We start from the raw sequence: 15204 nt of genomic DNA on the forward strand, positions 1-15204 counted from the left end.
GTGTTCAGTCAGGGTGGGCATCTAAGTGGGGACCTGAGGGATGAGAGGAGCTGCCTACAGCCGGCCCCGCAGGCTGGGACAGAGCATTCAGGGGAGGGAAGCTAGCGGGAGCCAGTGATGGGAAAGAGGAACCGTGTCCAGCCCCAGGGGAAGGGAGAGCACGATGGGAAGGGAGGCGGGGAGGGGGGTGGGGCAAGCCGCAAGGACCCCGCAGGGCAGGTGCAGTGGTTTTCCCATGAGCTGTGGGGAGCCCCTAAAGAATGTGAAGCAAGGGAAAGCTGTGCTCTTGTCCCGCCCGCGAAAAGCTCCGGATGGACTGGAGACAGACTGTGCGTGTCGGTTGGTCTCCATGTGGCGTTGCCAGGTGCCTGTTCCGGCCGTGGGCATCGGGCGCTGCTTCAGCCCACGCAGGGGCCTTACCTGGCTGTCTGAAGGTAGAGCACGGTGTTGTCACCCTCATAGGTGCAGGAGGCTGTCACTCTGCTGACCAGTGAGGGCAGGCCGCTCAGCTTCGAGTAGCCGTGGCCACCACAGGCTTGGCGGCACAGCTCAGTCCCCTGGAGGCACAAGTCTGACGTCATGGCCTTGATTCCTGCACTCAGTGCGTGAAGCTGCAAGGACAGGGCATCAGGATGAGTAAGGAGTCCCTCCAGGAGCAACCATGCTTCCCGCTCATTGAGCACCTGCTGTATGCCCATGACAACCCTGTGAGTAAGAGTGATCTCCTCGGCTTGCAACTTTACGAACCAGAAGGCTGAGACTCAGAGATGTTACGTGACCTGCCCAAGGTCATACGATGAGGCAACGTAGCTGCAGGGCAGTAAAAACAAAGGAAAACTGACCAGGCCAGTGTCTCCAGGATCTCGGGAAGAGGGTGCTTCCTGGATTGGGCTCACCATCATTTAGGAGTTACGGACTTTGCTGGCAAGTGGAGTTTTTGGAGAGCTGGCCTGTGACCGTGGAGGTCCACCATCAACCCACTGGCCTGGGCTGCAGGAGGGGCTGCCAGGCAGCAGACCTGGTTAGAGCTTTCGGTTCTTGAAAGCCCTTACCCATCTTTCAGACTCTTGAGTCCTTGGGAGGAAGGTCATGTTCCTTAATCTCTCTGTGCTTCACTTTCCTAATCTGTAAAATGGGAATATAAATGAGGCCAGTGGCACAATTGGGGATTGATGAAGCAGTGCTTACTTATAAAGCACAGGGTCTGGTGGACGAAACCTTAGTGTATATCTAAGTGCATAATCCTTCATCTGAGGCCCTTGTGGCTGGATGTGTTTCGGAATCAGTATTTTTTTGAATTTTAGAAAGCTAAAGCAGGGCATTGAAGGCAGATTATATATAATACCCAGAAAAGTCTGGGGCAGCTTTAGTGATCAAACTCATTAGTATTTCTGCTGCAAAATGTATACACATCCAGTGGGATAAATCAGATCAATTCAGGTCCTACCATGCCACCAAATGTGTAATTTGTAATTTTTCTGTAATATTTCAGAGCTTTTTAGGTTTCACATACACACCAGGGATTGTGCTCCTGTGTTCTATGTATAATGTGTGATTATTCCCTCTAGCATTTTTGGAGCTTTCTGGAGGCCAGATGTAGGTGGATTTATATGTCGGGGTACAGTTCGCCCTGGGTGCCCTGGGGATATTGGAAGGCTGGGGGGAGGGAGTAAAAGGAGTCCATGGGAACAGGAGTGGGGCTGCTTCCCAGTGGGCAGAACAATCTCAGCCACCTTCCCAGCTCCGGCCACCCCCCAACCGCCCCCCAGACAGTAGATACCTCCGGCAGGTGGCTGAAGTCTTTGTTGAGAATGGCATCGTAGGAGCTACGTAAGAACTCTAGGAGGCCGCTCGCCAGGAAATGGAATGCATAGGCTGTGGCCAGCTGAGGGAAGAGTTTCTGCTGCTGCGTCTGGTAGTCCAGGATTTTTGCCTCTGGGTCGCTGAGGGGAGGAAAAGCAGAAGGTTTAGAAGATTGCTACCTGCTCCCTCCACCTTCCCATATCCCCAGGACCAAAAAAAGACTTAAAAACTGATCGTTTTTTATAACTCACTGCAAAACTTGACCTGAACTGACATGAGGTTAGTAATAATCTTAAAATTCCATCTAACATGAATATCCACACATTTCTCTGTAGAAATATTGACAGGTTTGCCGATAGGTGCTGCCCCTTACGGGGGACGTCTACAAAATCACAGCCTGTGCACCATATTATCCTACCAACATCTGGAAAGTTCTGAATTCCAACACATTTGGTCCCAAGGATTTCAAGTGAGGGCTTGTGGTCTTGTACCCCTGATGATTTGAAACCGGACCTTTCACTGTCCAGGTGCACATAGTATGTGCTGGGGGGTACATCAAGTCTAATCAGTAATTCTGAGGATGTGAACTTGGGTCTGACGGAATCCCAAGGCAGGGACGGCCTTGTCCATTGCTATGTCTGCAGTGCCTGAGACTGTGTCCAGCTCGAAGGGGACCAGAGTAACAATTTGTGGATTAAAAGAAAGCGTGACTGTGAGAAGCCTCCCATGGCTGTTGGGGAGAATCTTAGGTCAGCAGTTCCTCATTTATTTATTATTGGTGGGGGGAGGGGCAGAGGGAGAGGAGAGAGAATCCCAAGCAGACTCCCCGCTGAGTGCAGAGCCCAACACGGGGCTCAACCCCATGACCCTGAGATCATGACCTGAGCCGGGACCAAGAGTTGGATGCTTAACAGACTGAGACACCAAGGTGCCTCAGACACACACTATCATAACCATCCTTGGGACACTTGTGGAACCCAGAAAACTGGGCTCTGGATGGGACTTCAGCAGCAGCACCTTTTCCCCAGCACCCCTGTCCTCCGGAGAAGAGTCCCTCAGCAGGGGGAATCTGAAGCCCAGGCCAGTCGCGGTGCCCTGGGTTTGCCAGAGGAAAGGGACCCCGGGCTCTGGGCCTGGCTTGCTTCGTTGCATTTCACTCTCCACACTGCCCTGAAAGAGTGCTCCTGTCATGCCTGTGTTGCGGGTGAGGACACTGAGGGACAAAGAGGTGGCGCAACTTGCCTAAGCTCCCACGGCTGGCACGCGGCCCAGCTGTGTGTCCCCCAGGTCTGTCCGGCATCTGACCCTCAGTCCATTTTGCATTAGACTCCTGGATCCTTGAGCCCACGGCATAAAGCATCACCGGATTCTTAGACTGGAAGTTCTCTCTTCACATTCCAGGGGAGGAAACAGAGGCCCTGAGCGGGCAAAAGACTTGCCCAGGGTCACTTAAGCAGAGTTGGGACAAGAACTGCCGGGCTAAAGTCCATCCCTCAGTCAGTCAGGACTCGACCCTCTTTTCCCACACTAGCACCTTATGCTCAGCTCCTCGCTGCGACATCCTGGCTGCATGTCTCCATTGGGGGCATATTTATCCTAAAATATTATTTGCTGTTTACCCAAAATTCAAATTTAACTGGTAGCCTGTATTTTCATTTGCTGGAAACCGCGCGTGTGTTTACACAGGCATGCACACGAGTGGGTGCACATAACACACAGTAAAAAACAGAGAGTACGGCGGTGCCTGGCGGGCTCGGTGGGAGGAGCATGCGGAACTTGATCTCAGGGTCATGAGTCCAAGCCCCACATTGGGTGTGAAGATTACTTAAATAAATATTCAAACAACAACAGAGAGTACAGTCAGCTATTCAGTCCCGTGGAGCAGAGGGAGCATCCGCTGGATGCAGCCACATGCGAACAAAATGGTCCAGACTTGGACATGCCCCACATGGGGATGCTGACAGCCACAGCCGGACAGAACCAGCTTCAGCCGTGCACCGTCCAGTGTGACGGCTGGGCTTTCCCAGACACGATCGCTCACACCCTGACCGAGCTCAAGAGCCACAGTCACCCACCTTTTGGCAACCAGCTGACGACCCAGACACACCCAGCCAGTCACAGCTCAGCTGGACTCGGACAGACAGATCTGATGGTACAGGGTCAAAGACCCATGATCACACAGAAACCCAGGCCCTGACCGACACAGGTCAGGCGGTAGACCAGCCAGGGTTCGAGGGAGCCTGACGGAGACCCCATAGACAGGGCCCACTCGGGCAGAGGGGTGGCATCAGGGGACAGGCACTGTGGGATGGAGAGGGAGCCCTGTCTGTCGTGGTCAGCCGGCGGGTGCCCCTTGCCTGGGCCGGATGCTGGATTGGCGGCGGATGACTGAGTAGCGGATGGCGATGACACAGGCCTTCTGCAGCAGGGGGATGATCTCGCCCAGGAGCAGATCCACCCGCAGCACCACCATGGAAAAGTAGTTGGTCTGCAACGTTCCGAGCTTGACGTAGGTGCCGTCTGGCAAGACCTGGTGGACCAGAGACGGGTGTGCCGGGCCTGAGCCAGGGCTCCCCAGCCTGTCCTACACCCATGACTGTGGGCTTCCATCCCCTCCAGGCACACGGCCCTCAGACCGCTCACCGGGAGCAGGTGGCTGACCGCCCGCCAGAGCACACTGGCTCTTAACACACCTGTGCTTTCTGCTGAACAGTCACTTCTCAAGTGCCTGGGTTCACAGCTCCTCTCCGGGGACACCCAGGACCTCCTCCAAATCCATAGCTAGAGGGAATGCCTGGGGACCTCCAGACCTTCCTCCAGCACTTGGCTGGTGTCTGGTCAGTGACTGCTTGTCTAGGCCTCACTGTAGGTGAATATGCATGTCACCCTCAGGCCTTCCCTTCTCTCACATCGCTTTGCCCCCCTACCCTATGACTGCTCTACCATCCCACGAAGCTCTGAGCATTTACCCCTGAGAACTCTGAGGCTCAGAGAGATCAAGTGACTTGCCCAAGGTCACACAGCTCCCAAACTGGGGCTTTACCCAGATCTGTGGGATACCAGAGGCTCTTTGGGGTGGGGGTGGGGTGCCCCAAACTCTGCTCTTTGGGGGAAGACCCAGAGCCAGCAGCAGTCTGCAGCTAGCAAGACTTCCCAGGACTCCCACCTGTGCAAAGCGACTCAGCATGTTCTCCCTAGGGACCCGCACGTGGTCCAGTCGCAGGAAGCCGTGGTCTATGTGGTCAAAGCCCATCTTGGGCCCGATGTCTCCAACGGTGACTCCTAGAAGGAGATGGAGATGGGAACGTCTGTGAGCCAAGTGCTCTCGTGTGCCGGGTACCCCCCACCCACGTTCTAGCTCCCCCAAGCCTCACAGCAGCCTGTCACGTGGGATTATTACACCTGTTCTTCAGCTGAGGTCAGACAGGTGCTGAATCTTGCTCAAGTTCACCCAGCCAGTTAGCACCAGGTCTACCCAACTGGACTCCTCCCTGCCCAAGGGAGACATGTCCCAGCTTCTCCCATTACCTTGGGGCCTCAGGATAGGGAGGCCTGGTGGGCTCTCTTCCTGGCAGTGGTCCTAGGAGCCACGTGGGCTTACCTGGCAGTGGGGTGTGGTCCTGGAGGCTCCGGATGGGCACAATGAAGGCGTGCATGCCCTGTCGGGCTCCTGAGCAGATCAGCTGGGCCTGGACCAAGGTGTGGGTGGCTGACCGTCCCACTGAAGGCAGAGAGAGGAGAGGCCCAGCATGATCTCTGGTGTAGGAGACCCTGGTGTATGGAGCAGGCAGGCTAACTCTCCCTATCAGGAACCTGCATGTGGGTCCAGTCTGAAATGGGTGAGGAGGACCAGTGTGGTGGCACGGGGAAGGGCAGGGCACCCTGTGAAGCCAGGATGGGGATTGTTTGATCTGCCTCAAATGGTCGGGTCAGGGGAGGATGCACAAGGAGCCTGAAGGGTACAGCTATTTCCCAGGGGGGTTACCCAGGGCAGGGAGGGCCAGGCAGAGGAGAGGTAACATCCTGGGCAACAAAGCGATGCTTTTTCAGGATACCCCGTGGCTCACATGGCCTTGACTCATCCTTGGAAATGACTGGAACAGTCTTGAGAGCTTTAGTATGAGTGTCTGTGTTGGAGAGCTTTATGGACAGCTATTTGGTGGCTGGAGGTGCAGGGGTTTCTGTCTAAATGTCACATATGTGGAGCAACCAGCCTATAACACACAGGCAGGGGGTAGGGAGGCTCAAGGAGCCGGCTGGAGATCTGGAGGGGTGCAAAGCCCTCCACACGCTCTAGATGCTCCCCCTTTCAAAGGCAAAGCCGACAAAGGTTATGGATTTTAATGAAAATAGCCTAAATTAAACAATCTGGGAAAGCTTGGCATCTTTAAAAATTTGGTTCTTCTGCAAGTCTTCTGACTGAAGTATGTGCCCTTGAGTCATTTTCTTTGGAATCAGGGAGACAGGATCTTTATGTCAGAGCTGCTGGGGTATGTATGTTAGGATCCATGGTGAGAAAACCAGTCCCTGATCACAGGGAAAGGTGTGCATTGCTGCCCCCCAACCCAGGGGCCTCGAAGAGTCACTGATCCCAGAGAGGGGGAACAGCTCCCAAAGAACCAAACAAATCTAGCAGTGTTTTGCAAAAGGCACTGTAAAATGAGCAGGGTTTTTTTTTTTTTCTGTCCTCAAAAATCTATAAATGAATCACTCTATCGTCCACTTAATAATAATGAATACAGATAATTATCATTTATCTAAATCCAGGTGGTGCTGGACCCTGTGCTGGTGCTTTCCAGTTCTTGTAGGGCGGGTACGATGAGCCCCATTTCCCAGATAAGGAAACTGAGCCTCAGAGAGGCGAATGAGGCCCTCAAGGTCACCGGTCCGGAGGGGGCAGAGCTGGGATTTCAAGTCTGTCTGATTGCCAAGGCTGGTTTCTTTTCTCTGCAGTTCTGACTGCGGTCATCCATTCCCTTCCTCTCCTCTCTCGTTGTCTCTCCTGTCCATCCCTTATTTCTCTGACTTTTGTCTGAATCTTTTTCCCTCTCTGCTTGTCCCTGGCCTCTCTGTTTCTCTCTGCTTAGTTGTACTCCTGACATTCATTGTATTTTCTCCCCCTGTGGAAGCATTCAGCAAATGGGTCCTCAAGTGCCACAGACATGCCCTCACATGTATGTTGTCACATCCCAGGAATAGGGCCTTGGCATGACCCCCTCTTGGGCAAAGACGGAGCCTGGGGGAAGCACGGTGCGGTCGCCACCTGGTGGCCACAGAAGGCAATGTGGCGCCGGTGGCCAGACCGAGGCTGAGCCTTTCTGGGTGTCTGGAGCAGGGGCGGTGATCTGTGAACTGGGTGATGGATTGGCAAGCTTAATCACTAACTTGGGAGGTGAGAGTGCCTGGGACTAGGCTGTGCGTATGTGATGTGTGTGTGCACGTGTGTATCTGTGTGGGGGCAGGGTGCCTGTGAGCGAGGCCTTGGCCCTCATCCCCCACAGGTTGGGTGGTTTCCTCAGCTACTCCAAAGTTGGGGCCTCTCAGCCACTCACGGATGAAATTCTTCCCATCCCCCGCTGTTGACAGAGTGAGACCCTGAAGTTCAAGAACCTGCACTGATTTGCTCAAGGTCACCAGCCTAGAACAGGGAATCAGTCTGCGGTCTGGTGGACCTCAGAGCTGGTGCTGTTCTGCTGTCCAACTTTGATCTCCTTGGGGACAGATAGGGCTGGGGGGACGGACGGATACTCACGGTCCCCAGGCCACCATTTGGTGGCCGTCAACGTGGGGCTATGCACCACAAACTCTTGGGTGGCTGCATCATAGGTGGCTTCAGTCTCCAGGCCCCGAAGATTCGTCCCTGGGAATCAAGGAGGGGAGCTTGTGAGGCAAGAGGTCAGGATAGGAATCTCACCTGGGGAGCAGCGTCCTGGTGGGCCTGGAGCTGCCAGGCACCAGCCCCGTCTGCAGTCGGGGGAGCTCCCAGCTGTACGCACAGGCGTTTCTTGTCTTTCACCCGTGGGCTGTGTGGGGGACACATGGCCAGCCCGTGACAAGGAATGCTTGCTGACATTTCCAGAAGGAACGCCTTGCCGCACGCATGCTAGTTCACACGGCGTGTTTGTATAAATTAGAAAAAGGAACCCCCTCCTTCGAGACCCTTGACTGCCACCTGCTGGAATGTTTCCATATGAAATACACAATCTCTGACTCCTCGGCTGTGAGTGGGCTTTCTGGAACCGTGCACGCAGAAACCCTGGCTCACCGTGTCCCAATTCTGTCTGGGCATATGATGCAATGATCTGGAATTCATTGCAGAGTGGGGTCCATTTGGCAATCTGCTCCTCTGAGCCCAGGCTCCTGAGGGATTTCAGGAACACGTGGTGTAGATTTAAGGCCAGTTCTCCAGAAAGGGCTCTGGGGGGGAAAGGACACAGTGCTTGAGTAGCCCACCAGAGACGGGGACCCCGGTACCGTCAGTCTGGCAGGGTGCAGGAGGGAAGGGGCATCTGCCATCCTGGCTTCCCAACAGCTATTGCCTTTAAAGGTGGGGAAAATCGCTCATGGCGTTAAGGCTTTCCAAGTGATCCCAGGTGAATTCCTCTCTGGTGGGGCTGCCCTGGGAGTGAGTACCTGTAAACGTAATAGAATTCAGGACTGTTTTCCGACCAGCCCAGGCGCTTTGCTGTTATCTGGAGGTGAAATTTCTTCTGAACGGCGGCCACATAACGTTCATTCTGGGTCATGAAATAATTATCCTTGAGGCTAAACTCCGGGTCACTGTGGATGATGCTCTCTTCCAAAGACAGAGAACAGAGAGCTTAGAGACTGGAGTGAGGCTCCTGGCACCTTCAGATCTTTTTACCCTCTTGCCTTGTGGACGTGGAAAGGAAGTCAGACATTATTGTCATTTTACAGATGTAATGACTGAGCACCTGAGGTGGGAAGGTGACTTGCTCAAGGTTACAAAGTCATGCAGTGGCAGAATAAGGACCAGCATCTAGGTCTTCTGCTGCCTAAGACTCTTCTATCCTTCAGATGGGCTCAGGAAATACGGACTTGTTAAAGATGTCCTTACAGTCCAAAGGAATGAATCTCTAACAGTGGAATTTTGAAAGCAAGATTTGTCATTTGAGGTGGGACTGCTAGTGAAAGACTCTTCTTCCAAGAAAGACATGTGGGCACAAAGCAGAGGCTCCATTCCCCAGCTTCCTCTTACCAACTTTCCTCCGGAGTGCAGTGTTCTGGGCACCTCCATCCAGGATGTTGATGAGCCTTTCCACATTGAAGGACTGTATGTACCTCTCACTCTCTATGTTGGGGTGCACTTGCCTGCTCCAGGTATCCCCCAGGGACACTCGGTGCACTGGGCTGCCCATCCTAGCCTGGAGCTGCCTGCTGCCGGAGGAGAGGTACTTCTGGCCTAGCTGCTCGGAGCCTTGGGTGGTGCTAAGAACCTGTGTGCAGGAGGAAGTGCCCAGAGCTGAGCATCTTCCAGGGGCTGCTCCGGGTAGGAAAGCAGCTCCCCTGAAAGATTTGTGTGCCCCTGCACCCCCACCCCCTTCTCTGCGGGCACTCGGCTGGCCACGAATGCAGGAATTGCTCGGTAAATGGTAGCGCAGTACCTGTTTGTCGAGATTTGGATGGGATCCAATCACAGGGCTCGAGCTCTGTCCACTGCAACCTGTCTTACAAGGGTTACCTGGGGAAATTCTCACAAAGTCAATTCAAGTCACACATGCAAAAATATCTGGTGACCTTGAGCATGTCTGGCCTCTAGCCACACAGCTGGAGGCGGCCAGGAGGTGGACAGGGTCTGACCACAGAGCACATGCTCTCTCATGTTACGGCCCTGCCAGGGGGCCTCACTGTAGGGACCTGTGGTCCCATTCACCTGGTCCCCTGAGTCCTGGGCTCATTCAGCCCATTTCTGTGAGCCTTGAGGGGTACCGCAGAGCTGGGGGGAGGAAGCTTGCTTCTGGCCTGGGCAGTGTTCCCCCTGGGACCCCTGTGTGCCCCCCTGCAGCCAGAGTGGACCCGTGTCCTTCAGCAAACCCTCAGACTCTCAGAAGCCCCTGTTCCCCCACAGCAAGGCAACTACCAGGTTGCCTCGTCTATTTGTTGAGTATCTCAAATCCATTTGTTCCATCCCCATGTCTGTTCCCGGGCCACCACCATCTCTCACTGGGCCTCAGTGTCTCACTTGTCTGTTCTCCTGGCTGCCAGGCCGAGCCCTTCAACTGCAGTCACAGTGTGTCCCCACCCTGGCTTGGAATTTGCCCCTTGGCGCCCACTGTTTGTGGGAGAGAGTTCATGCTTCCCGCCATCCACCGCCTCCTGCCCACCTGCCCCTTGCCCTGGATCAGCTACTCCAGCACCAGGTTGGGGCCTCCCCTCCCTCTCCTCCTCCCTTTTGCCTCTGCGGCTTTCCCCCCGCATTCCTAGTGAGACCCAGCCTCCAGGGACACCTCCTCCAAGGAGCCTTCCTGACGGCAGCACCCCCCACCCCAGGAACAGAGTGCCCTTTTGCTGCCCCACTGGGTGCTGTTAGAGTAGACAATAGGAGCAATGCCTTATTTGCTCGAACGCGCCCCTCCCAAGTGCCTGGGTGGCCAGCGCCACTGTCCCTTGGATCCCACGCATCTAGCTGTCAGGAGGCACGCGGTCTGTCTTTCCCGCCGGCAGCCACCATGGCCCTACAGATATCTACTCTTACTACCCGTTTTACGGGGAGCCCAGGAACGGAAGGAAGGAGACTCCGTAAGGTCGTGTAGCTGCAAGCGGCGAGTGGGGTTTCTATGCAGGCTTGCAAACCGATACCCCCTGAGTGGGTGGCAGGGCCATGGGGGTGCTGACAAGGGGCCTGGCACGTTTAAGGAGCCCCTCTTGTCTGCCCCCTGGACCCCTGCAAGGCCACCTAGCTGGCCTCCTGTCTTCCTGCCCCACTCCTCCCGACTGCTGCTGCCTGTTTGCTGTGCCTGGACGTGCCAGGCCTCCCCCGCACCCCACCTCTGCCAGGTTGTATCCTCTGACTCAAACTCTTCTTCTGGAACACTCTTTCTCCGGGTGTCCTCTTGGCTCCCTCATTACCTCCTTCAAGTCTTTGCTGCTCAGTATCACCTTCTCAGTGAGGCCCACCTGACTGCCCTCTTTAAAACCCCAAGCGCCCCTCCCCTGGCCTTCCCAATCCCCCTCACTCTGCTCTACTTTTTGTCCTAACGTACAAGATAATTTACTCACTTACGTTCTTGTTTATTGCTGTCTCCCCAACTACAGGGTAAACTCCAAGGGCGCAGGGGCCTTTGTCAAGTTATGCTAACACTTAGCACAGGGCCTAGCCCACGGGCAGGGTCTGGTAAATAGGGGTTGAAATGACATGCAATGAAAGAAAGCAGTGCTCAGAGTCATTAGGAGCACGGGGAGGGTCAGGCCTGAGGTGGTGCGGTCCTCAGCGGCCTCCCACTCCCTCCCCTGTCCCCGGGCCCAGCTCACCTGTCCCACTGGTGTGGTGTCTGCCTGTAGGCCTCTGGGGCTGTGCGCTAGGTTTCTTGTGGGTGGCCCAGCCCATTTCCCCTCCCCTCGAATGGGCTGGAACAACATGGAAAATTGAAGGCAGTCCCTGGCAGGCTCTCAGCTCTCAGGTGCCCCTGGCTGAGCTCCCTGCTTTTCTCTCGTGCGCCCCTTCTCCCTCAAGTGGGTGTGACCTGCTGGGCCAGTGCCCAGGCCTTCCTGGGGTTGGGGGAGGGGTTGGGGGGGTACTGCTTTGGGAGTGTCAACTGCTGAGACTCGCCTGGCTCTTCCTCTCTCCACCTGTCTGGGCCTGACCCAGGTCCCCAGAACATGCTTACCCGGTTCCCTGAGCACGAGCAAACACCACAGCCCCCACCTGGTGTCCAGAGGCCCCGGGCTCAGACCTTCCAGATGTGACTCAGAGTTACTTTGCCTCTCTGAGCTTCCCTTCTCTTGTCTGTAATTCACGGGCTATAGAGGAAAGCTCTTGGTAAACTGTGAAGCACCTGGTATTTGTAATGAGATTATGACTGTTTTCTGAGTGCCCCATGACAGAGTTTCGTAATTCCCCAGAGGGACATTTAATGGTGGCATTTCGGATTCTCACTGGCAGTCTGCTGGGGAGGTATTTATGGGCAGGTGTGTGAGGGTTTAGGTTGTATGGGAAGCATTGATTTGCTTTGTTATCAATCCATATTGTTAAGCAGGAAGCAAAAAACAAAAGAAAAACCTCTGACCCTGGGAAGCATCCAGGCTGGGGTTGGGGGCTTCTGGGGAGACAATCATCACAGGAGGAATGAGCAGGAAAACCTGGATGGGATACTCACAGTCACTTCTAATGAATTTATAACTTTTTGGAACTTAAAACTTCCTTGCCCTCTCTTCCTGCCCCCGCTGTTCCCAGGCCTCCCAGGCCCTACCTGTCCAGATCCTTTTTATCTTTTCATCTCACCACACTGTTTTGGGAATTCATTGCAGTCTGGATCAGAAGCTCCAGGACCTGCTTTCTTAGCTCCAAGTTTTGGTCCCTTGTGGTATATTACAAAACTCATCTATTTGGTCTTTGTCCCCAGTTCCTGGCACAGGACCCCTAAGAACCCTTGCAAGCTCCTGAGAGGTAAGACTATATCCTTTCTTATCTATGGCCGGGGGCCCGTAGATAGCTTCAGGATGGGGACTGCTTGCTGGAAAGATCAAGCCTTAATTAGAGCGGTTGGAAATCTCAGTTCTCCCCGGTACGCCCTCGCCACCCAGCCTCCAGGGAGGGGAGAGGGGCTGCAGTTTGAGCTAATCACCAGTGGCCAGTGATTTAATCAATTATGCCTATGTAGTGAAACCTTGGGAAAAATCCCTCAACAACGGGGTTTGGGGAGAGTTGGCAAACAGGGAGGTGCTGGTGGGAGGGCACCATGGGAAGCTCCATGTTGCCTCTAGTCCCTCCCCCGACCCAAGACCTTGTCCTCTGCATCCCTTCCAGTTGGCTGTTCCCAAGTTGTATCCTTTATAGTCAACCGATAAACGTAAGTAAAGTGCTTTCCTGAGTTCTGTGAGTCATTCTAGCCTGTTATTGAACCCAGGGTGGGGGTTGTGGGAACCCCTGAATTTATAGCTGGTGTGTCGGAGGTAGAGGTGGCCCCTGGGTTGTGCAGCTGTGGTCTGAGGTGGGGGCAGTTCCCGTGGGACTGATCCTTAAGCCTGTGGGATCTACACTAACCCCAAGAGCTGGTGTCAGAATTGAACTGAGTTGTTGAACACCCAATTGGTGTTGGGGAATTGGTGGTTGGTATGGAAAAACCACACACTGATTGTGTTAGAATAAGACACCACACCCTTGGCACACTCACTATAGTGGTGGGTATTTTTTCTTTAACTCTTGGTTTTTGTGTAAATCACCAATGAAAGTAAGGACTGTGTCGCTCTTGGTCACCAATACAGTTCTGTTCCCAGACTAGGGTCAGGCCCAGGGTAGGTGCTCAACAAATATTTGGTGGATGAGTGAATAAACACGGGTTGACAGTGAAGACTTTGGAGCTTTGGCATTGTTTTAAAAGGTGGGAGTGGGTGTGTTTGTGTGTCCACTCTATTTGCACACACTTGTATACCTCAACATGAGACCCAGACCTTCAGTCTCAAAGCTGGGGATTCCTTTGGGCCTACTTGTACCAAAAAGCTGTGTGCCCAGCTGGGTTTCCAAAGTGATCCTGGTCTTTCTGCAGCCTTTCCTGATCTTTGCTGATGGCTCCTCACCCTTTGCCCTTCAGGAATTGTTAATATCCAAGGAGCTTAAAAGGCTCCCCACAGGTGGTCCTTCTATGAAAGGGTTGCTCTGCAAGGTGAATGATTTTTCTCTTTCCCTATGTTTCTGTGCTAAAATTTGGCTTGTCTTGGGGCACCCAGGTGGCTCAGTCGGTTAAACGTCTGCCTTTGGCTCAGCTCATGATCCCAGAGTCCTGCGATCGAGCCCTGCGTCGGGCTCCCTGCTCAGTGGGGAGTCTGCTTCTCCCTTTGCCCCTCACCCCGCTGGTGTTGTCTCTCTCTAAAATAAGTAAGTAAATAAATAAATAAAATCTTGAAATAAAATAAAATTTGGCTTGTCTTAGGCTTAGCATTAGTACCCGTATGCCTCTAACCATCATTCCCAGAGTGAATATTTTGGAGCACCCGTAGGGCATTGGGCCCTGCTCGGGGTGGGACCCAGCGTGGAACCAGGTCTCTGTGAGTGGGGGGCGGGGATGTTTATAGGTCCCCTTACCTCCCCTGCATAACAACACCGGAAAGTAGGATGCCCCTCCTCATTTTGCAGAAGAGGAAACAAGCCCAGAGAGGTGTTCACACAATACGTATGATGCAAAGCTGGAATTTGAACCTGGTTTTCTTGCTCTTTCCCCATGTGTACAAAGTTGGGAAAGAAGTCAAGAGAGCCAGAGCACTTGTTTTGGCAGGACTTCTGAGATGTGGTGACTCTGGGCAGGTGCCCCCTTCCCCTAGGTCTTGGTCTCCCCATCTGTGATGATGGGTATCTGCTCACTAAGGGGCCTCACACCTCCCCCCCATGTCCCCATGGTAGCATCATGCCTTAAAAATCTTTAAAAAATTTTAAAAAATTTAATTATTTAAGTAATCTCTGCACCCAACGTGGGGCTCAAACTCATGACCCCGAGATCAAGAGTCACATGCTCTTCTGACTAAGCCAGCCAGGCACCCTGCCAGATATTTTATGTTCGTTAACACTGTCCTCAGGGCGCCTGAGTGGCTCAGTTGTTGGGCGTCTGCCTTCGGCTCGGGTCACGGTCCCAGCGTCCTGGGATCGAGCCCCGCATCGGGCTCCCTGCTCGGCGGGGGGTCTGCTTCTCCCTCCTCCACTCCCCCTGCTTGTGTTCCCTCTCTCGCTCTCTCTCTCTCTGTCAAATAAACAAGTAAAATCTTTAAAAAAATAAAACAAAACAACAACAACAAAAAACACTGTCCTCTCAGCTACCCATGAGGCTGGCACTATTGGAGCCCTCAGTTAACAGACGAGAAACTCAGAGATGTTAAATAATTTGTCGGAGGATACCTACCTGGCAAGTGGCAGAGCTGGACCCCCGCCACCCCGCCTCCCAGTCTGAAGTCTGACTTTGCAGCCTGGACTCCTCATAGTCATGCTGGGCCACCTGTCAGGATCTCCTTAAAAGGGAGAGAGAGAGAGAGAGAAGGAAATTCCACCCTTTGAAATGAGCTAGGCCCCAGGGCCAGGCATTTTGTGTCTGGTCTCTCACATGGTAGGACCTGCCAGGTATACAGTAGATGCTCAATGCATGTTTCTCTCCTTCTTGCTCCTTCCCGGAATGTCTTGGGCCAAGGGCAGGCATGTGAACCCTGGTATCCACTGGCCGCTGTCTTTTCTTTTTT

The 15204-nt window shown here is 53.9% G+C and overlaps 1 protein-coding gene across 3 annotated transcripts in view; it reads right to left on the minus strand.

Moving 5' to 3' along the window:
- Positions 1 to 13538, minus strand: part of ACOX2 (acyl-CoA oxidase 2) — a 32684-nt gene extending 19146 nt beyond the window's left edge. The window contains exons 1-12 of one of the 3 annotated variants that reach the window (XM_081819760.1): positions 11652 to 13536; positions 11296 to 11391; positions 9429 to 9505; positions 9023 to 9260; positions 8437 to 8599; positions 8069 to 8220; positions 7556 to 7663; positions 5405 to 5524; positions 4970 to 5085; positions 4161 to 4333; positions 1781 to 1943; positions 421 to 611 (exon numbers count right to left, since the gene is read on the minus strand). In XM_081819760.1, the coding sequence (XP_081675886.1) occupies positions 421 to 611; positions 1781 to 1943; positions 4161 to 4333; positions 4970 to 5085; positions 5405 to 5524; positions 7556 to 7663; positions 8069 to 8220; positions 8437 to 8599; positions 9023 to 9260; positions 9429 to 9505; positions 11296 to 11371 (1577 nt within the window). In that variant the 5' untranslated portion in view covers positions 11372 to 11391; positions 11652 to 13536. Of the gene's footprint in view, positions 1 to 420; positions 612 to 1780; positions 1944 to 4160; positions 4334 to 4969; positions 5086 to 5404; positions 5525 to 7555; positions 7664 to 8068; positions 8221 to 8436; positions 8600 to 9022; positions 9261 to 9428; positions 9506 to 11295 lie in introns of all 3 variants that reach the window. The other 2 variants (XR_004072513.2, XM_081819769.1) reach the window with 2 other exon arrangements.
- Between the last annotated feature and the right edge of the window lie 1666 nt (positions 13539 to 15204).

This window comes from Leptonychotes weddellii, chromosome 1, assembly GCF_054177405.1.
Source record: "Leptonychotes weddellii isolate Sample4059 chromosome 1, ASM5417740v2, whole genome shotgun sequence".
In the NCBI taxonomy this organism is placed as follows: domain Eukaryota; kingdom Metazoa; phylum Chordata; class Mammalia; order Carnivora; family Phocidae; genus Leptonychotes; species Leptonychotes weddellii.